The sequence below is a fragment of the Rhea americana genome, unplaced genomic scaffold, assembly GCF_003343005.1.
Source record: "Rhea americana isolate MKP2758 unplaced genomic scaffold, rheAme1 scaffold_239, whole genome shotgun sequence".
Classification (NCBI taxonomy): domain Eukaryota; kingdom Metazoa; phylum Chordata; class Aves; order Rheiformes; family Rheidae; genus Rhea; species Rhea americana.
In genome coordinates this window covers 1,220,569-1,242,291 of record NW_028186356.1, presented here as the reverse complement: position 1 = coordinate 1,242,291, position 21,723 = coordinate 1,220,569, and the positions used below count along the sequence as shown (strand labels likewise).

Genomic DNA, 21,723 nt, shown 5'->3' with positions numbered 1-21,723 from the left:
TTTGGCCTTTGGTTAATTCAGTGTATGAAAATGATGACCAGTTGCTGTGGAATCCTGACTTCTTACCAGAAGATAAAGTGATTGAGTTCCTAAATGAAGCATCAAGGCGTACGGGTGATGAGAAAGGCCTGGATGCCATTCCTGAAGGATCACATATTAAAGACAATGAACAGGTATATAAGAGTAACTAGGATTTGTAGTACAGTCTTACAGAGTGGTTTGTACCTTTATTCTGTTTTACTCTCTGGCCTTAAAATTGAGTTTGAAACAACTTTAATCTTCTGTATGGAAATAGAATTGTGATGTTTTTTTCCTGTCACCAAATACAAAACTTGAAGAATCTAACTGTTATTAACTTGAGCTTAACATTGCTTTATGCAATAATTCATAATTCTATATATAAATAACTGTGCATAAATCAGTTATTACTTTTTTATAGGTTTTATGAATACCTACTTATTTTTCTCTATACAACCCCCCACATTTTACAAATGTATGCAGTGAATAAAAATATTATATTACTTCAGTTGTGTATGTATATATCGTTATGTAACTAGAGATTTGGAAATGGAAACAGAAGAGATGGSTCTTTGCTCTGTCTTAAATTGTAATACATTCATTCAAAGAGTTTATTTTTTATCTCTTTTTGAATAGCTTTTAGTGATTTACTAATTATTCTGTGGTATAACATAAACTGAGTGGTACTTAGAACGTTAAATGTAAGTCTTCTGTCTTTTCAGGCATTGTATGAGTTGGTTAAGTGCAATTTTGATACTGAAGAATCATTACGAAGATTGAGATTTAATGTAAAAGCAGCTAGAGGTGAGGATACGCTAAACATTAAATTTATACTGTTGAACTTTCATTTTATTTGTCACACAGGTATTGGGCTTTGCAGTCAGGCAGAGATACTTTATTAGAGCAGGATTGCATATAAGCGTTATATATCAGTGYCCACTTCAATGCAACCTTTAGTGAATCTCTTAACATTCCCTGAGAGAGAGAATTAAGATTAGCAGAGGTAGTATAAACAGGTACATGCCCAAATACAGCAAGATCAGTTTGTTCTTCTACTACTTCAATCCTTACTCATTTGTGACCTTAAGAATCCATGAGGCCAAATTATGTCAAGTTCTTAGAACTGTGGCTGAAAGTTACTAGGAGTCTGTTTTGGCTTCAGTGCGGCCACGATTTCCCACCCAAGAGTGTGAGAGTAAAGTTTCACATTGTGCAAACCAGAATTAATAGTCTGTTGTTGCTGGCCTTGTCAGCAATAAGGGGAAGATCTCWTTCCCCTCCGTTTTCACCTGCTTCTTCCAAATGCCAGCAAGCAGTGTGAGCCCACAGAATGAACTCCTTCGTGCTCTGTCCTGGGTTGAAGGATACCTACTTCCTATGGTTCTGGAGGCAGAATGGGTCATCTCAGGCGAGACCAGGTTTTGCAGCCCTTCTTCCCTCTTCCTCTTGCCTAGTTCTTTTTCCATGGGGCAGGGCTGTTGTTACAAACTGTTTACAACAGCCCCTACCCACAAGGTATTCAGGCCAGCCAAAGCTCCCACCTACTCGCTAGATGGGAGAATTTTCTTTTTTGTACTAGTAAATTAAATTTCTGGAGGAGGTTCCCATTTAGTCAGCAGATGGCGTAAGAAGCTTAAATAGCATGTTTGTTTTGYGTCACTTAAGATTTATTGTCTGCCTGCTTTTGTCTTAATTGTATTCTTTATTGCATTTTCTTGCTTTAGAAGAATTATCTGTTTGGACAGAAGAAGAATGTAGGAACTTTGAACAAGGGCTGAAAGTCTATGGCAAGGATTTTCATGTGATTCAGGCAAACAAGGTAAACACTGAATTTCTTATATTTACTTCTCTTTTTTATTAAAAAAAAAGAAATGCATTGTAAATAAATTCGTATGTACAATTTCATCCACAAATCACTATTTTTACTATTTTTAATTTATCCTATATATATACCCAAGTCGGTTTGTCAAAGTCCAGAATCTGCTGTAAGTGTGACTGTGAAGTCTAGGTTCAGGGAAGTGCAAAAATCTTGCTGTGCACAGACATACAGGAAGATCTGCATCCCTAGACTTACATTGTTATAATGGACTTGAATATTGCTCCTGAAGTGTTTGTTTATAGCACCTCAAGATCTCTTCAGGGTTCTTGAAAATGCAGTTAAACTTTGCATTTTGATTTCTGGGCCTCTGAAACTCTCTAATTTCCAGTATTCCCTCTATTGTCTAAAGAAGTATTGATTTTGAGTTTCACAGATTTTGATTTAAATAAAGCTTTTTGCCAAAAATGTATTTGAATTCCTCAAAGTTGTGTGGTGTGTATTTCCTAGGTACGAACAAGATCAGTTGGTGAGTGTGTTGCGTTTTATTACATGTGGAAGAAATCAGAGAGGTATGACTTCTTTGCGCAGCAGACCCGATTTGGAAAGAAGAAATACAATCTTCATCCCGGTGTAACGTAAGATGTGTTTTATTTTCGTATGCTTTTGCATGTTGGATCTAAAGCTTTATTTTGTACTGCTCTCATACAAAATGGAATGACAACCTAGTGACCCAATTTGCAGCAGGACAACAGCCAACGTATGCTACGATTCTTGAATCCCCCTCCTTCAGCTGATTTTTTTTCTCAGTCCTTTTATCATTCTTTTTTCTTCTGTGTTACTCCTTTTTTTAAAAAATATTTTTTTCTTTAAGCATTTTAGAACCATGTGTTGACCACAGAAGTGAAATTGCAAGTTGACATTAAGGGTTGCCATCTGTGGCTTCTCTGACACGTAGATTATTACAGAGAGTCATCTAGAGCTTACGGATTTTCTTAACAGTTGTCAGGGACTATCTCYCTCCCCTCCCCTCCTCCCATCTGTTTTTTCCCCTCCATTTTACCCATATTAGTAGAGATGTTGGGTTAATGACTTAAAATATTCTCTGTTTTTTCAACAGTTGTTTGCACATTGTGTTCAAAAGTTGTATGTGAAGAAATGCCATTAAGCATTGTACTTATCTATTCTTGAAAACTGTTGCAGACAGACTTAGGAATTTAGAATGCAACATCAGGTTGAGAGTAATTGTGTGTGTGAGGACATGCTGTTTCTGGTGTTAATCCAAAATAATACTATACATAGAAGCACTTTACTAACCAGCTTTGTTTGTTTAAATCTTTCTTAAGGGATTTATTATGTGTAAGTGACCTAAAATGTAGGACTGTAATAGAATTCAGATATAAAAATACATCTTATGTTGAACTATAAAGTTTTTCACTCATTCAGAACTTTCCTCCTTTCAAGGTTGTATGTGCACAAACATTATTTACTTGAATAGCGTGTAACCACTGCTTCAAAGAATKGCAAGAGCTTAATATGAGCCTCCCTTAGATCATCATCCTGAAAACACTCTCCACAAAGAACATCACAGCATGATGACGTTTCTGCTTGTGCACAGTCTTTTGGGACTTAACATAAGCACAAGCTGAATTTATTTAAGCTGACTGCAGTGGTTGGTCAACAAATACGTAGTTGCTGTGGACAAACCATACAGGGACCAGTTAACATAAGATACTAAAGTTGTTAAGATAAGTATGTGTGTGTTTCATAGAGATACCAAAATGTGGTGGGCATACATGAAATATATCAGTAAATATTTTGAACAAATTAAACCAATCCTTTAAACAGCAAAGACAATAATACTGAATGTGGCATTTCTGTTGTTTAGAGATTATATGGACCGTCTCTTAGATGAAAGTGAAAGTGCTGCTTCCAGTAGAGCTCCATCCCCTCCTCCTACAACTTCCAACAGCAGCACCAGCCAGTCTGAGAGGGAAGACAGCTCAACCAGCAACAGTAATCAGAATGGTGAGTAAATGCCCTCTCACTCCTGAAGAGTTGTCAAATCATTGCAGCAGCTTTGCAGGTGGCAAACTAAAAGAGAAGTTTGGCTTTGCCTCTCTAAAAACAATTCAATTTCAGTTTTAAATATTCTCTAGGGGAATAGCAGCTGTAAGTTGAAAAGCTTAGAAAAAAAGTTTGCACTTAGCCRATGGCCATGTATTGAAGATAAATCTTCCTTGTAAAATGTAATTAATCTGTTTCAGTCTTTCCTGTGSTAACAAACAGAGGTGTGTAGCGCCAACTTTGTGAGGAGTTCCAAGCAGGATGTTTAAAACAACTGTCTGATAGGATAAGCACAGTGTTTCTGTGCAGCACACTAGTGCTGCTCTGGTGCTTGTCTCAGAAAGACAGCTATTCTTAGAGACTTGGGACATTGAAGGGTAGTTAGGAATGAGAAGAGGAAAGCCAGGGCCTGATCAGTCCGGAAGGAAGAACAAGGACAGCTATTCTGAAGGAGCTGAAGTAAAAGTACTGTCAAGAGGAGAGAAGAGCTTGGGGGGGGGCTGAACTAGAATGTGAAAACAGAGTTGGTAGCTAAGGGAATTTGAGTGAAGTACTGCCCAAATGAGGACAGTGTACCTGCAGCTTGTAGTGTGGTTGGATTCTGTAACAGTTTCTGGGCTGCTGTTGCTTACAAGGGCTTCCATAGACACTATTGTGATATGCACATTTGTATGAAAATAAATAACTTATTCATCACACAGTAAGGATACTAAGACCAGTATTGGCTTTTTAGTTCAATGGGACTAGTTAAACTTCAGTTTCATTGATGTACTACAAATTGCTTATGGTTCTGTTATTGCTTATGGTCTTGTTCTTACTGTGTATTTCTGTAATGCAGGGGTGTCCACTAATGGGCCAGGTGAGATACCAAATAAAGATGAAGCAAAAATTGAAGGATTGCATGTAAATGGACCTATCAGTGGTAAGAAAACACCTCACACAGATCAGGACACAAATGGGTATGAGACAGAAAACCTTTCTGTTGACCCTAAAGTTGCTCATTCAACTTCAAGAAATGAAAATGATTTTGAAGAAAAAAATGAAAGACCTCTAAAGAGAAGAAGAATTAACAGCAATGGAAAAGAGAGTCCTGGTTCTTCAGAGTTCTTCCAAGAAGCAAACTCACATGGGAAGCTTGAAGAACTAGAAACTTTGGATGACTGAATAATAGGAGCTGATTTTATTCCTTGGAGTAAATTTTGGGTGTCTAAAATTTTCAGGGTTGATGGGTTACCTTACAAAATCCAGTTCCATAAAACAATCTGTTGAGATTTTTCTAATACCTTTTAGTTGGCTCTTAAGATCTGATTATTTGTTTTTCAGTGCTGAAAACCAATAGGAGGATGTTCTGTTTCTCAGAGCTGTCAACATCACTAGTTCTGGCAATATTAAGGCTCTTAAAAATACTTGAGAAACAAATCAGTGAATTTGTGCAAAAAAACTCCCAGCCTAATATATTGAAGAAACTTCTATTTATATACACTATTTAAGCATTGTACAACTGAACAAAGCATCCTATTTGAATTAGTTAGCTGCTTCAAATTTCAATTTTTTGCGGAAAGTTAAAATGAAGTACAGAATTCCAAAACATACATCAGAATAGACATAAAGGCTTTTATTCATTTTAAGTGGAAAAGTGATACCCCATTGTTAAGGAACCCTTATGAATCCTGAAAGTTATGAGCACAACTATTTTTATATATAGAAGTTTTAAAACGTAAATAAACCAAGTCAGGTTTGTATATGTAAAATTGTTGACATCAATGATGTCTTTCCATATTCTTATCTGGGCTAAAGAAATACATTCTGTATTTTTCCAGATTTCTTTGTAGCCTTTGAAAGATTTTTACAGTACTTATGTCTTGATTGAACTGTCCTTTCTTAAAACAAAAGCTTGTATAATTTTCTTAACTTGTACAGTTGGTAAACTTTTATGAGAGAATTGATATCCTGAGTCTAATGTCAGCTTCATTTTATTTTGCTAAAGTCTTTTCTAAAAAAGAAACCCAAACCAAACCAAACCAATTAAAAAAAAAAATGCATATTATTCACCACCATGCTATTTTCTCCTCAGAAAACAGTAAACTATTAACATCAAGAATGGTTAGAAGTCATATTTTGAAAAATCTGAATTCATATTTCTGTTTTATGGCAAATAGTGATGCTTAGAATTTGTTAAGCGTGATGCTTGCATTGCACAAATTTTCTTGCTTTCATTATACATTTTCTCATTTTATTTTTTGAGCTCAGATAAAATTTATGTTAGCCAAATGTTTAAATTTACTAAATGGATGTGCAACTGGTTATCTGGTGCCTGATGTAGAATTTCTGGAAACTAATGGACCTTGCCTGAATGAGTATTTCAGTGGGAGCAGAAACATCACATATAAATATTTGGTATAGCATGCAATATATATATATATATATAGACACACACAAACACATACATACACTATATATATATATATGTGTGTGTGTGTGTATATTTATGTGCATGTGTGTATATATACACACACTCAAGTATATATACATGCAGGTATGTAAGAGGTGGTAGTAGTTATGTGTAACTGTTTTAAGATAAAGTCCTAGAAACTAAAACTTTTTATGAATGGGGATGAGGTGAGTTTGTGCTCACCTTTCCACTACCCTGATTCAAAAGCTTTTGAAGTAGGGGGATTACACCCATAAAGTAGAAGGATTTTAATTTTGATGTTTTATAACTTCTGTTTTATAAGCCACAGCTACATATGCTACTATATTAAAAATAGGGAAAAAATGTTTTCTCTATATAATTTATAAACTTAGCTCCTCCTTCTGTGGCTTACAAGTGTACTGTTAATTTTCAGTTGGTTATTTTTACTTAAATAATTTTAAAGTTTACATGAGTCTTCAGGATTCTGGTTTTAAATATATGATCGTATGGTTTGAAACTTGATTAAAAAAATGCTAAGGTTTTTTTTTTTCCTTTATTTTTTCTAACTACATATACTTGGACTTTACAGTCATTAATGAGCCAAATTCTCCAGATCTTCAGCATATTTAGTTATTGGAGTGTATTAACCTACTGTTCCCAGAAATGGTTTGAATGATCTGTTTTAACTGGTTCTGCTGACTTGAGGGAGTGAACATCTAGTGAGAGTTGAATAGCAATTCAAGTGGAGAGGCACAGAAGTAAGACTTGTTAATCCATGGCCTGTATTAATCTTGTTGAGTGATTGCTTTAGGAAGAGGTCACCGTTAAAAATTAAATCTGGTTTTTAATATCCAAAGTATCACAGCCTTATATCAAAGATGGTCAGTATAGCGCTTCGGAATGAGGGTAGTGCAGTGCTTCTAAGAATCTTTGCAGCTAGAGTCCTGTTTTCAGTTTTATTTTATGCGTTTTTGTTTGCAAGTTGGAAATACTTCCAAAAAAAATATAGGAACGTTTATAAGTAAGTAAGTAAGTAAACTGTCTCAGGCTTGTGTGTAAAATACAGCACTGTGTATATTTTCAGGAATGTTGCTTTGTTTTTTTAATCTTACCTTTTTTTTTTGGTGATACCTAGAAGAGACCTGACATTCCATAATCAACCAGTATATAATGCTCAGCTAGACTTTTAAGAATATTTAATTATAATTTACATTTCATTTATGCAGGATGTTTTATACAATACTTGGTTCATGTTCTTCAAAATACAGCCACTATAACTTGATAAGTCATTGCACTACTAGAACTATTTAAAAATCTAGAAATATATTAAATTTGATTTTGTTTTAAAAAGCATTCAGTACAGTTTGGAGCCCAGGAATGTTTGAACTTGCTTCCAAACTGCATTGAGAAAGGCAGCAGCTTGCATGTAACATGTATATTTTTCAAGCACTATCATGATGTGTCCAGCTGGATCAGGTGTCCTGTTTTCATGAAGTGCTTTAGGAGTGCAGCCTGAATTGAAAACGCAGTTCAACAGAAAAATCTTTGTTGGGCTTTATAAAGGATTTAAAGTGATATTAAAAGAAATTACAAATTAGTTTTTATACATTTTTTTCCACGCATAGTAATTTTGCACTGTTAGTAATTCCCTCTTACCCCCCATCCCCTGTCTGCAATTCTGAAAAAGCTTATTAAAATATTTTTTTAAACATTGTCTGCATAAAAAATTACTGAGTTTTTTTTTCTTTTACTGAGCCTCTGAGTATTCTTCCTTACACGTGATCAGAAAAAACTATCCTGTTGTGAGAGGATAACTCTGCTACTGCTCTGAAGAACTGAAAAAACAAACAGACTTTCACAACTGAACTCAGTTCTTCGAACTGTTTCTCTCACGCCTGTAAAATACATGCAAAACTTTGCATAAGGAAACTACTTTCCACGCTGCTGTCCCGGAGGGCACGAGAGGCCGGGGGCACGGCCGAGCCGGGCCTTCAAGAACCCACTAAATTCAGGCTAGCTGGGGAAAAGGGGACCGACTGTAGCTAAGCGTCGTTTCTGCCTTAGGAGATTTCCCTCTGCCCTTCTGCAAAGAACAACCAGAGCCGAAAACCTGCCGGCGCTCTGCCGCCCCGCTCCTCCGGCTGCGCCCGATCGGGTGCTATCGCGAGGACGCTGCAACGCGGTCTGGTTAGTCCGGTAGCTCGGTCGTCTTCAGCCCTTCTCGCTCTTGCCACTCGAGGGCAACGCGCAGCCGCACCGTGCTGGCAGAATCGAATGCGGCAGACGAGGAAAACGTCCATCTGTTTATTTGAAGCCAGTACAAAAATACATAGGCACAGAAAATTCTTTTTGCTATCGTTATTGACTTGCATATAAAGCCTGCCATACATTCAAATAAAAAGGTCACCCTCTTAATCACTAAAATGATAATTTTGTAAATAGAGTCTATATAGAAAAAAATTTAAGTAGATTAATATCATAGAAAATACTGCTGTATGAACTCWGTTTACTCTCCCAGTGTATACAGTATCATCCAGACCGTGGCACTAAAGCGTGCACATTTACAAACAAAATAAGCTTTAAAAATATTTTCCCATTTGGACAGTAAATCTAACCAGTAGATTTAAAATAAAAACCCAAAGCTCTCGACACAACCACCATCCTGACTGCAAATGCCTCAGCACAGCAATGTAACACGCAGCCACGATAAAAAAGCCTTCAGAAGACTGTGGTCAGGCACGTGACACGATTACRCTGGCTCGGCTAAAAGCCTTGGTATTTGGTCCAGCACTGCACCAAGTTCAACCYGCTCCCGCGGGCCGCCGGGGCAGGAGGGAGGCCCGGGGCTGCCGGGGCCGGCGAGCCGGGACGCTGCTCCCGGCTGCTGCTTAGACGGAGCCTGAATCCCCGGGGAAGAGCAGCGCAGGCGCTCCCCGACACGGGCAATGAAGTAGCTCTCCCGCTCCTGCTCAGCGCAGCCCAGTTATAACCTGTCCCTACAGACAGAGCTTCTCTGCAGCTGAGTTATGTCCAGGCTTTGGAGGAAACTTAGGCATCTACAGGAAGACTAAAAATTCTCAGCTCCTTTCTCTAAGTCTGCAACACGAGTCGGGGCTGCCTGGCTGATCCTCGGTCTTGGCAAAGACGACAGCAGGAAGCACTAGCTTAGCAGCCCTCCGCTTGCATCAGTGCTACCGGATGCATACCAGAAATCCCTCAGCTAAACCCATTTAGCATCAGATCGCTCCCGAAACACATGGCCAGATCTTTGCTTTTACAGGCAGTGATGCCAAGAAGGGGAAAAAAATCCCAAGATGCAAGTTTACAGCCAGCTCAACCCCCGAAGTCTTAAGCATATGGAGGTAAAACCCGGCCCGAGGGATCCTCCTCTGCTGCAGGAGTGTCGTGGGATCAGAAAACACGCTCCTCCGCGCGGGCGGGCCGCGGGGCCGGCCCGGGGCACCCAGCGGTTCAGCGTGAGCTTGGCGAGCCGAAAGGCCCCGAGCGCCGCGACGCCGGAGCAGCCAGCGGCCCGCAGATTCGCCCCAGCTCTTCGCCGCTGCGTTACCTTTTTGCACAGTTACATGTGAAGTTACGTATAAAGCGCTCCAATAAATACAGCTTGTCTAAAGACAGCAATTACTTTTTTAGCAAATACCTTCCAAAAGCAAATTATATTATCTATGGAAGCCTTTTTCCTAGTGACTAAAAGGAAACTTAAAAAAAAAAAAACACAAATATATAGGTTTAANAAATTATATTATCTATGGAAGCCTTTTTCCTAGTGACTAAAAAAAAAAAAAAAAAAAAAAAAAAACACAAATATATAGGTTTAACCAAAAAGAACACTTTTTCCAAAATTATATAAAAAAAATGCTTTTCTTAAACTGAAAGACAATCCCAGGGAGAGACCTAGAAAGAAGTGCTGCGCAAGGCAGTTATAAAAATCAGTCAATACTGCCTGCCACACTAAAAATYGCATTCCTTTACCAGATCCACGGGAAACCTTACTGCAACGGAAACAACCTGCAGGACAGGATTTGGACGGAGCTGAAGCGCGGGGCCGCGGCAGCCCAGGCTGGGCGCGCTCGGCGCTGCAGCGAGGCGGCAGGCGCCACGGGCTGTGCACACCGCGGCTGACTCACCGGCCGCGAACGCCGCCGGCACTAAGCACCGACTTGCTCAAAACGACAAAAAAAAAACGAGCGTGGAGTTTTTGTCTCTCTCCTGGGCGCGTACAGAGCACAGCAGAGCCGGAAGGGAACTGCAGGGAAAGGAAACACGGCAGAGAAGGCGGCCCGGGATCCGCGCCGGCGGCCGGAGGGAGCCGCAGGGACGCGGCGGGCGGCAGCGCCGGGGTGGCTTTGCGCCGTGCCGCGGCAGCGCCGGGGTGGCTTTGCGCCGTGCCGGAGCGAGGGCTGCTCCGCGCAGCCCCCGCCGCCCTCCTCCGGCACGGCGCCGGGCGCCCGCCCTTCCCTCCGCAGGAGGGTGAGGGCCGGGACAAACCACCGAACGAAGCTAATTCCAGAATTAGCTGCCCGGGGCCTTGCRGCTGCTCGGATGCAGGCTACGCTGCAGCTGAATGCGTGTCACAGATTCTCGTAAAGAGAAAATACATAGCCAGGGATGTTCGTGGCACAGCCCTCTCAAAATTGACACAATCCTCCGAAATTCAAATGTTSACACCGTCCGTGCAAGTCTCTACAGCCAAATTTCAGCATAATTAAATACCCAAGAATTCCTCATAATCAGACTTAATTAGATGTGTTCTTAAATGCATCTCTTCAACAATTTTTAAAGGCAGCAATCTAGATTGTGCAAATTACGAGTACCACCATTACTCTGTAGCAGACACCCCGAATTTCTTACTCTATTCTGCCAGTGATCAGCTGAGCAAAAAGAGTTTGCTTTCCAGAAAAGCATTTCCCTGGTCACACAGAGCTTTTTCCTTTAATGTCCATCTTGATGCCTGCTTCAGACGGCTTGTTCATTTGCTCTTCTGTAAAAGTGATATAGGAATACACCAGGCTTCCAGCAATACTGCAAAACACATTTTTAGGTAAAAGAATGAGCTGATGCACACAAACATCAAAACTCAGCAGTTATTAAAAGACACCATTCTACATATTGCAATACATTTACAACCAGTATTCCTTTCTGTATTTAACTATATAAACCTACCATCAAGAGCCTGGTGAAGATGCTGGTCCGAAACAAGGCTTTTGCACCAGCTTGCTTACTAAACCCCAGTACAGGCCTGCCAGACCCTACTGATAGCCAGAGAGTCGCAAAACACTGGTTGCCAAAGAGAAGTCAAAAACACAGGAAAACCAAACGGGCAGCTGCAAGTTTCAATTTGCTAGGAAATTTTCGCCTACGTTTTCCCCCTGTGTGTTTTGTCTAATTCACACCCAAATGCTGAATATTCTGCCTTCACACTATGTTACCGGATGTGCTCCATCACTAAAATAATCCTGCTGAAGAACATGGGAAGAATAAGGAAACTTTTCAAAACAGAAATACACGTCAATACGGAAAGGAGACGTTCCTAAAAACTGTACTGAAATAAAAAATAACAGCAATAATAAAAAGGATTTTCTTTTACCACCTTCAATTATATRGTTCAAATACACAACTTGGAAAACAGCCTAAGTTTGCTGCTGTGACATGCCTGCATACTCTCCCGCCTTTAAAACAACACCAACTCTCTCTGGAAGCTTCAGGTAATTTGAGCTGCAACCACAGAGCCTGAGCGGAGCTAAAAGCAGCGCGGATTCACTGGTGTCCGGGAAAGGCAGCTCAGCGCCGGTCGGCACCGCGCGCAGCAGCCGCCAGCGGGACGCGGGCGAGCGCAGCGGCGCTCCGGGGAGCGTCTCGGGAGAAGCGACGCCGAAAAAGCGCCGTCGTTCACAGCGCAGAAGCYCGGCTGCTTCCGCGCCAGCGCCGCAGAAACCAGAAGCAGCCTTCGTCCCGCACGCGGGCTCCGGGCAGGAAGCAATTCTGCTTTTCACGGTCTCAAAACACTCCCACAGAACAGGAATTTACTGCCTAGGAATTTTCTGTTTTACTCCCCACACCCATTTTCTACTTTCCTAAAAATAAACAAACRAAAAACTCCCCAGAATCASCTAAAACATACTGAACRGCAAGTCTGCAAAACTAAAACGTCTCAGCTCAAAGCTGCAACCTCCTTAGCGYGCAAGCTTGTGCAYGCACGAACCGGCAGATGCACCTTCCTCAGCGGGTCGTTGCCACACGTGGGTAACTGCAGAGCAGCACTCGCTCCGCCTCAACTTTGCTGCTGTTCCTTCTACCATGGTTAATTAAAAATTGCAACTCCACTCGAAAAATCTAATTCCGTAGTTTTTTTGAAAGGAGCATTTTAACCACTCAAATCATTTCAGTTTCACAGCAATCTTCACCTGTAAATCATAAAGAGTAACTGCAAACACTTGAGATTCTTACCTGATATTTAGACCAATGAAGTTTGTCCATGTAAAAATATAGTCTCCTCCAAAAAACATCCCAATATAGGTTATTAAAATATTCTGAAACAGAACAAGATTTTAGGTACAGAAGCGTAAGTTTCCATGTTTTCTGCGCTGACTCCAGCGAAGAGAGGCCAAACCCTCCCGGAAGAGGCAGCTGACACGCGGCAGGGAAGCACCTCCGCGCTGCGGAGGACGGCGATGCCGGGAACGCCGGGGTCCGAGCCGGCTTCGCTCCCGGCACCCCCTCTCYGCCCCCCTCCTTTTTTTCGATCTGCTCACGCGCCGGCGGCTAAAGCACCTGGGTAACGAGAGGCACGCGTRACCACCGCAGCACGCGCCTCGGCAGGGCCTTCGGGGCAGGGAGCACCGCTTACCTTAATGCAGCCAACTATTGTAGTTGTAAGAGCAGAGTTATACTGAGTGCAAAGAACCGTGGAGTACATCAAAATAAACCTGCAAGAGAAAGACGCGACAGTCAGGCTTCAAGACACGTTTATTACAACRCAACTAGTCTTTTAACCTCCTGCTCTCTTTTCTAGAGTGTTTTTCRCATCAATACTTTTTCAGGAAACCTGCACTGAAGCAGTGGAAGAAATAAATTCCACCTACAAGAGCTTCCAGAAACGGCCCCCCTATCAGTGCTGAAGGCTCCTTTTCCCCTCCCAGGGCCGCTGAGGCCATCAAGACGTTTTTGCTTCCAGGACAGCGCGCGCSCCGCTCAGCTGCGGTCCCGCTGGCGCTCACCACCGCTCCGCGGAGCAGGGCTCGGAGCCGCCCGGCAGGCGAGAGCCGCGGCAGCACCTCCAGGCTGCGTCTTCAGACAGCCCCGAGGCAGAAATTTCTCTGCAGCAGGAGTTAACGGTTCTTGCCAGCACAAAAATTAACCTTATTAGTGCTCTTAGTCAAGCTGTTCAGAAAAGTTAGCGAGTGGGAAAAGGGAGATGACCCTTTTGCACAGGGGCAGGGCAGGGCAGGGCAGGGCAGACAGCCTGCGGGGGCGAGCAACGAGGAGCAAATCCTTACCCCATTATACACGACAGCGTAAACTGCACGACGAAGAGCGCGTCCGCCCAGCCTTGGTACTCCATCGCCTGTAACGAGCACAGCCGGCCTCAGAGGCGAGCGAAACGCAGGAGCCCACGGCCGAGAGAGGAACCCAGCCGCGAAGGGCACCTTCACAGCCACGTCCACCCACGTCAGCATCCCCTCCTGGCCCACGGCCCAGCCCAGCACCCCAGCAGAGATCAAAACCCTCCCGGAAAAAGCGTGGAGTAAAGTCCAAGGAGTCCATACAGGCGAGCGGAGGTGGGAAAGGCTTTTCCTAGACAGCTACAGGCCAGCATCACCCTTCTGGGAACCCCTACTCAACAGCTTCGGTAAGGCTGCAGTAAGACCACCGTTTAGAAGGTCGGCGGTGTTTTCATGAACCAGAACCATACGCAGCCCTGAGCGACTCGTGGAAGCTGGCTCCCAGAGCGTCCTAGTTTTCCAGCTACGTCAAAGCTCAGAGCAACACGACTGAAACAGAGGTAGACCCTGAGAGGGCCCTGAAGCTAACCTGGCTGTAACTCATGGAGCTCTGAACACTTAAGGAGGACTCTAGAAGTTCACTGATGTTCTACAGGTTAAGCTTTTTGGGAGGTGTGGAATAACACCCRGTAGAGCACAGCTGTTGACAAAACACCTCACTGCTTCTCAGCCCAAGCAAAGCAGCAGAGACGCTTGTGCTTGCTCGTGGGATTTGAGGTCCACACATTCTGGACGACTACCAGGGATGACACACGGGAGAGATCCCTGCAGCAGATGCATCAGGCTGGCTGGTCAAAACTCCCCCTACGTCACTAGGAAAGTTTCAAGGACAAGAGGTGTTTTAGGTGTTTTGGTTTCCCCCTGCTGCGACGAGGCTGCCGCGCCGGTGGGACACACGCGCCACGGCTCAGCTCACCGGGAGCACCGGGGCTACGCCGGCAGGAGCTAGGTGAGACTCCAGAGCGAGCACTGCCCAGCCAGGTCAGGAACTCCCCACCAACTTGCTGGGGAACAGCATCAGCGAACAGYAACACACATCACGTTCACGGGGAAGTTAACTCCTAGGGACGATGCTGTACGCACTAGAAATGAAGCCTGAAGTTCACCTTAGGTGTCTTTTCGTTGCTGATGGTGGGTGTGGGTTTTTTTGAGGGGGGGAGTGGGGGCCTTAAACTGGTGCTTAAGCTCGCCTAGGCGCGCCTGCCCCGTCCCACCTCTCCGGGCCGCCGGCGCCCTCCGCCCGGCTGAGCTGGGTCTGCTCGGCACCGACGCTCGGCCTGGCTCGCTCCCGTTAGCCGAGCGGCCCGGCAGCGGGCCGCAGCCTGCCCCGCCAGCCCGGCGCTGCTCAGCGCCCGCTCGCGGCTGCCTAGCGCGGGAGCTTCCCCTTTCAGGGCGATCAGCGCACATCCCCCTTCCCACACGGGAAAGGGGGGCTAGATCCRAGGGCAAATTTCTTTGAATCTGAGTTTTTCTATTAGCGTTGCAGCTAACAGAAGTTTTTTCTGAATTTTTGGAAGTGCACGGCGCGGGCTGCAGCGCCTGGCCCGGGGAGCAAACCCGCGCAAAGCGGAGGCCGAGCCGGGGCCGCGGCCCCTGCGCAGCAGGGTTTCCAGCCCGAGAGGGAACGCGAGCCCCGAGGGACCGGCCTGCAGGCCCTTTACTCCCTTCCACGGCCACAGCTGTTACTACTTTGCTTGCACTCGTCAGCACAGTCATTTCTGCCTCCTGTAAAGCGACGCCTGGCAAGCCATCGTTACCAGCGATGCTTGTTAATGAACTACTAGATCCAACAGATTCATCAGCTCCAGCAGCAGGGAAGCTTTTCCAACGCAAAAACAACATTATCCCCACGCTCTTCAATCTTGTCTGACAGCTGCCCCTGCACAAAAACGCAGCGTCTCCCGCCTCTCCCTCCAGGACCRGCTGCCACCCCCTCCCCAGAGACCAGGATTTTTGCTCTCTGGCCTCGTTCTGTTAATCCAGGGAAGTGTTTCCAACACACACAGTGTGGTAACACGCGCTGCCAGAGACAGTTCAGCTACACACGTTTCAAAAGACTGTTTTTCATAAYGCTGCAAGTGTTGAATTTCCTGGTAGTAAGTTCAACAGACACATCTTTGTTTGCTTTCAACTGCCAGGAGCTTGTTCAGAGGCGRGAGGAGAAGAAAAAGAAAAGTTTATTCAGAAAAAAAATGGTAAGAGGAGATTTCTGTAYGGGCTGAACAGAGGCGCCACAGTGCAGCACAGAGCAACATTCTGCTCCTCGTCYACCAGTTCCTGTTTATAAATGAACACATTATCCCCAAATATATTCCAGCTGAGCTGCCCTCCATGGAGAGCGGGGGCCTAGACTATCTTCTTAACCTACCCTTGCTTCTYGTCACGTAATCACAGCTCATTATAGCAGCGGCTGACCAGGACTCGTTGTCTTGACACTAAGCTCCTAACGGGGAAGGAGCTGTTGGCACCGGAGCACCGCGGAGCACAAGCCCTCCCCGGCCAACGCTCCAGGCATCACCCTGCACAGCCTGGGCSCGGGGTCTGCTGCTGCGACCGGCGCCCACAGCAGCTACCTGCGTCGCTCTGGGCGGGCCACACGCAGCACTTCGATTTCAACACCTCGTTGTTAACGGGCCAAAGAGCTTCGCTTTCCCAGAGAAGCCAGTTTGTGCAGGTACGRAACGTGAATGCTCTTTCTGGTCAGCAGAAAAAAAAAAATATAACTGCACAAAAGCTAGCTGCAAGAACTCTTGCAAGTTTTGAGTGTACCAAACTACAGATAATCAGATATGCTGATGAGACTGTCTGGGGAAAACAGTAGTTTTTAGAGCAATTCAGCATAAGCAAAAGGAAAAAAAAAAAACAAAAAGATGTCTGGAGAGACTCGTTTGTTCCAGAAGTATGAGCTTTTGCTTTAAAAAGATACTTAAATTTATTCCTCTCACACTTCTCCATTCCTCAAACATTACRAAAAAATGCTTTAATGAAGCAATTCTGTGGATGTAAAATAAGCAGAACTTGCATTAACTTTTTATTCCAATTTCACTTACGCAGTTTTCTCCTGTTCACACAAAACCTGTCCTCAGATCATCCTTTGCCCTAAACTGATCCAGCAGATGTTATCTAGTATTTATTTACAAGTCGAGGATAATGAACTATTTATCAGTTTCACCTTTTTTACACAACAGCAAATACTCACRATGTAAGTTACAGAAGGGTATGTGTGGCTGTACGCTAAAACAAACAGTAAAGTGTTCTTCTAAGCAATACAGAATCATACATTTTGCCCAAAAGGTATTGTACCCCTGAAGATTTTGCTTCCGGGGAGCAGATTCCTACCTTTTGCGCATCTCCAGTGAAATAGGCAATGATCAAGGTGGGAAGTATCATGAACAGTGCATTGTAATATAGCAGACCGTATCTTCCCAGCTCCTAGAAAGGGGAAACATCTGTGTTATTTAAGTTGGCTCCAAACAGAACATAGAACCTTATTCATATTGCTACTGAAGACCAGGTCTTATGAGCTAAATCCATGCAGGCTTTGCAGAGACAGAAGAGTTAGAGTTTTATAACGTGTGAGACCATTTCTACAGTGCTTTAAAACATTCGACCAAGTTCTGCTCCAGAGGCTTTTTGGAAACTGCATTACTTTTAGGAGAAAGTAACTAGGGACTTGTTAGCAAAGACACACAGTAAAATTTCACAGGACCAAGATGACAATTTGGTCAGGAATTTAGAGACAAAAACCAAATATTATCTGCTGATACTAGTGTTTCTAGCAGATACTTTCCACTGGCCAATAGTGCAAACAGAGCCAAATAATCCGGGTACACAAGCTGCGACCACCCCCCAGTTCCGAGGGCTTCCCCGCACTGGGGGGAGYGACGCAGGACTTCCCTACGCCCACAGCCAGGACGTTTGGGCAGCCTCTGGASAGGCTCCGCAATGCCAAACGCGGCTTTCCCAGGAGGGCGTGGGGGGAAACAACACCTACAGCAAGCTTCAAAGCGCTGGATTTCCCCTCACAGCTTGTCTGTGAGATAAGACCAGASGTCAGACGAGGTCAGCAAGCTCCAAGCACTACCATTAACCAAAACGCAGCTCCTTGGCTGTCACAGCGGAGCGCAGCCGTCCCCAGGGGCTCGCGCCGGCCAYGGCCAGCGCTGTTTGGCAATAGTGACACCAAGAACAGCAGAGCAATATCAGCAAATCTTTTGGACAAGATACTTTGAGAGGGATGGGGTGGCAGCAGACTGGGACCACAGAAATTGCAACGGTATCACTTCCTTGCGGTTTTGGTTTCTTCCAGCGCTGGGTATATTTAGAACGGCAATCCCAGTGCCAGGCAACGCACCCAGAATAAAAAACACACCAGCACGTTTAACTTGGAATACAATTTCTTCTCTGGTTCCTACTGCAGTAGTACACCGAAGACATGAATTTGAAGTATTTTTTTTAAAAAAAGACCTTCACTGTTCACACAATCTTCTTCCTCCTACACAACAAAACCATGCCACTCTTCCCAAGAAATAAAGACTAGGACCATGAAAACCATTTTGAAGCCACAGTCTCAGTATTCACCACAACACCAAATCATAACTTCTAGTGTTAAAAAGAAAAAAAAAATTCCACAAAAGCGTAATTTTAGCTAAAGTGGGAAAGAACGACACGTTTAGCCTCTGAAGGGGGTGCACCAGGGAACACGGAGCACTTCAAAGGCTCCGAACAGCCACGCAACGTGGCCGCTCGGCCTGCCGAAGCGGAGCACTGCCCCCTCCCACCCGAGGCTGCGCCGCCCCAGGCCCACCCCAGCGAGCCCGGCTGCGAGCACAGTGAAATCAAAAGTGCAAATCTGAAGTGCCAGAAATGAAAGCAAAGGTCAGCCTACCTTTGAATCCAGCTTCTGTTTTACATAGGCACCATTTGCAGCTGTTAAGGCATCGTTAATAAGGATAAAAATATATCCTTCCAAATCAAATGCCAAGTCAGCACTAGGAAAGGAAAAAATAAGTAAGATTAACTGCGCAGAGTGTAGCACTTGGAAGATTTCTTCCACCTTTTGTCAGGAAGTTGTCAGAAAGAGTTAATCATGCAAGGTCTGGGATTCGAGTCTGGAAAACATTCTTTCCTATTATAGAGTATGTCTGAAGCAAAAAAAGGAAAGTCGCCATTTACTCGCACTCTTCTTGGGGCACGATACKATACTCTCTTCACCTTATCCCAGTGAAGAAATTCTAAGTTTTGCTCTAGCAACTTCCATCAAAGGATCACAAAATGCTTTTAGGGGAGCTTCGGCTATTTTCTTAACAGCAYGTGTACTAGAACGTGCTGCCAAGACCTCACCACCGAAGGGTCTCTGAGCACTGCGTTTTACTGAGTGTTCAGCAGCTTTTCGGCTAGCCCGCACACGGGCCATTTCAGAGGCACCAAACAAAGCAGCAAGGAATAGCGCTGAAAGGATAATAAATCTGAAGGCTTACCTAGCAGCTACAAATGCACCAATGATCATCGCAAATACTGTCATCTGAATACCCCAAGAAAATTTCTTCCTGAAAAAGAAAGAAACAAGAACACTACTATCACCCCTGAACACGGTTAAGTTTTCACTAAGTTATTCCAAGCAGGCAGGGAAAAGCATTTAGTCACTTGACTCACTGGTGTGCAGCAGGGAAAACTTAACATTGAAAAAGCAAATAAAAAACAATTTTTAGACAGCGTTTTTGGTTTGTTTTTGAGGTTAGCACTGATGAGGTGCAAGTTTGAGCGCGACAACTCTGCTCGTTACAGCAAGGATTCAGCGCGGCACTGCTGCGCTTGCGGCCGCGTCGGCTCTCCGGAGGGGCCGGGAAGCCCTGGCACCGCGGCAGCGGCGCGGGGACGGACCGGAGCACGGGCCTGCCCAGGGACCGCAGCGGCAACGGCGCAAACCGCCTCGGGACCTCTCTTGCTGCAAGCGTTAGCAAGCAGTACGTGCAGAGAGCAGGACCAGCGGCAGGTAACCACGAAGGCAGACGAGCTAAGCGACCTCCCCTGGCGCTGCCAACGTACAGGGCACTCTCTGCCGCTGGGAATTAACTGCGCCAAGCACGTGGCAGGCACGCACACGTGCACAGCACGCACCAAACCCRCGCCGCTACCGGCACAGGGAGAGCGCAGCCACGCTCCCCTCTGCTTCGCAGTTAAATACTGCGCTTCGCCTCACCCATCTCTTTCAGGTACATAAAAAAAAATGTGCACATCACGGTAAGTTATTACAATAAATAACGCATCACTGCATGCCCATTTCCTCCACCCACTCACATTTCTGAAACCTAGTACAGAGCCAAAAAACCCTGACCGCGCAGATCTTTGACGCACAAGAACTCACTACAATACGGCATGCCATTTCAACATCTTAAGACTTCTATAGCTACAGACAATATCTTTCATTGATAGCTTTGAAGAAAAGTTGGAAAGACTCACTTGAGTAAAAATCCTTCAGCAAACATTGTAAACAAGATGGAAAACCTTCGCAGGACTGTAAACATTGGCAGGCTGCAAAAAGGAGATTTAACAATGTCAAAGAAAGTTTCTCTCCCAACAGCACAGCAACACAACAGTCCACAGTCACCCTTACAGCAACACCCTGAATAAACACCCAGGTAAAGCCCAGGCAGCAAAAGCCCTCAGGAGGGGATCATCATCTCCCACGCTAGGTTCCCTATTCCCCAGGGCAATAATCTGAAATCACAAGACCTGAGCCTTTGGCACGCAGAATGCAACACGTCACACACCGCTGAMCACGTTTACCTCGAGGTACCGTTGCAGATACCACACCTAAGTGAGGAGCGCAGACGGCGCTACGCTCTCCAAAAGTGAGATGCGGAGATAAAAGAATTAGATAAAATAATAGGTAAATGTAAGCCATACTTCAGTTTCTTTGTGCTGAACAGTCCTGTGATCTGGTTCCCAAAGTACAGGAGAGGTAGAGGAAAAGTCTGCAAAATTGTAAGAGGGATAACCTAATGAACAACTGAGGGCAGCCAGAGAACTAACCAAAAAGTAATATAATTACATGTATTATCTTACATATATATAGCTCTTTCCACCCTGAAATGGAAATTTGCAYGCGCACACTCATATTTGGGCTCCCCAAGGCTCACAGCACAGCGCTGGCACTATGGTCAGAGGTTTCCCATCGGGGATCAGCGTCACCAGGGCAATGCACACAAACATCRCGCGCACACACATGCCCCTTGGCTGAAAGGCACATTTCATCTTGTGCAAGAAACCTTTGCAAAACAGCAGGAACTCTGCCGTTAGCGGAAACGGCCCGCTCACGACGCCGAGGCGCGCAGGGGGAAGCGGGAGCCCGAGCGAGGCCTGCCCGGGGGACGCGCCGAGCCGGCCAGCGCGCCCCGGCCGCCGGCGGCCCCTCCCCTTCCTCCTCCTCCTCCTCCGCCGCCGCCGCCGCCTGCCCCCCGCCCCGGCCGCCCTCCCTCCCCTCCCCCGGCCGGGGGGCGCAGCCGGAGCGCTCGCGTGCCCCGGGGCTCTCCGCGCAGCTAACGGAGCACGCCGCGCCTCCCTCGCGCGCTCGCTGCCAGGGCTGGCTGCTAATTAATTAGCGCTGCTGATATCAACCACCCCGCAGCCGCGGGGATGGCAGCGGGCAGGGCGCGAACGCGGTTCGCGAACAGAGCGGCCGCGTGGCGCAGCCGGGATCTCGCGCCGCCGAGGAGCGGGCGCCGCAGGCAGCGGAGCAGGCCGGCGGCACGGAGGAGGCCGGCGGCACGGAGGAGGCCGGCGCGTCTGCCTTACCCGCCGAGGTACGTGCCTGTCGAAGTCGGGGAACTTGACCACGCGCAGCGCCTTGCCCGCCCGCAGCACCGCCACGGTGGCCAGCATCTGCG

The 21,723-nt window shown here is 45.4% G+C and overlaps 2 protein-coding genes across 2 annotated transcripts in view; one reads left to right on the top strand and one right to left on the bottom strand.

The window, feature by feature from the left end:
• Positions 1 to 8,027, top strand: part of MIER1 (MIER1 transcriptional regulator) — a 26,265-nt gene extending 18,238 nt beyond the window's left edge. Inside the window, exons 7-12 of the mRNA XM_085306376.1 lie at positions 22 to 173; positions 741 to 822; positions 1,743 to 1,837; positions 2,345 to 2,472; positions 3,723 to 3,862; positions 4,740 to 8,027. Of these exons, the coding sequence (XP_085162502.1) occupies positions 22 to 173; positions 741 to 822; positions 1,743 to 1,837; positions 2,345 to 2,472; positions 3,723 to 3,862; positions 4,740 to 5,065 (923 nt within the window). The 3' untranslated portion in view covers positions 5,066 to 8,027. The remainder of the gene's footprint in view (positions 1 to 21; positions 174 to 740; positions 823 to 1,742; positions 1,838 to 2,344; positions 2,473 to 3,722; positions 3,863 to 4,739) is intronic.
• Positions 8,028 to 10,092: 2,065 nt separating this feature from the next.
• SLC35D1 (solute carrier family 35 member D1) lies at positions 10,093 to 21,718 on the bottom strand. Its single transcript, XM_085306375.1, has 10 exons — positions 21,632 to 21,718; positions 20,744 to 20,811; positions 20,297 to 20,368; positions 19,315 to 19,383; positions 18,723 to 18,825; positions 17,174 to 17,266; positions 13,829 to 13,896; positions 13,180 to 13,258; positions 12,780 to 12,862; positions 10,093 to 11,354 (listed from the first exon to the last, which is right to left on the bottom strand). Exons 1-10 carry the CDS (start codon positions 21,716 to 21,718, stop codon positions 11,246 to 11,248), a joined length of 831 nt encoding a protein of 276 aa, XP_085162501.1. The 3' UTR covers positions 10,093 to 11,245.
• Between the last annotated feature and the right edge of the window lie 5 nt (positions 21,719 to 21,723).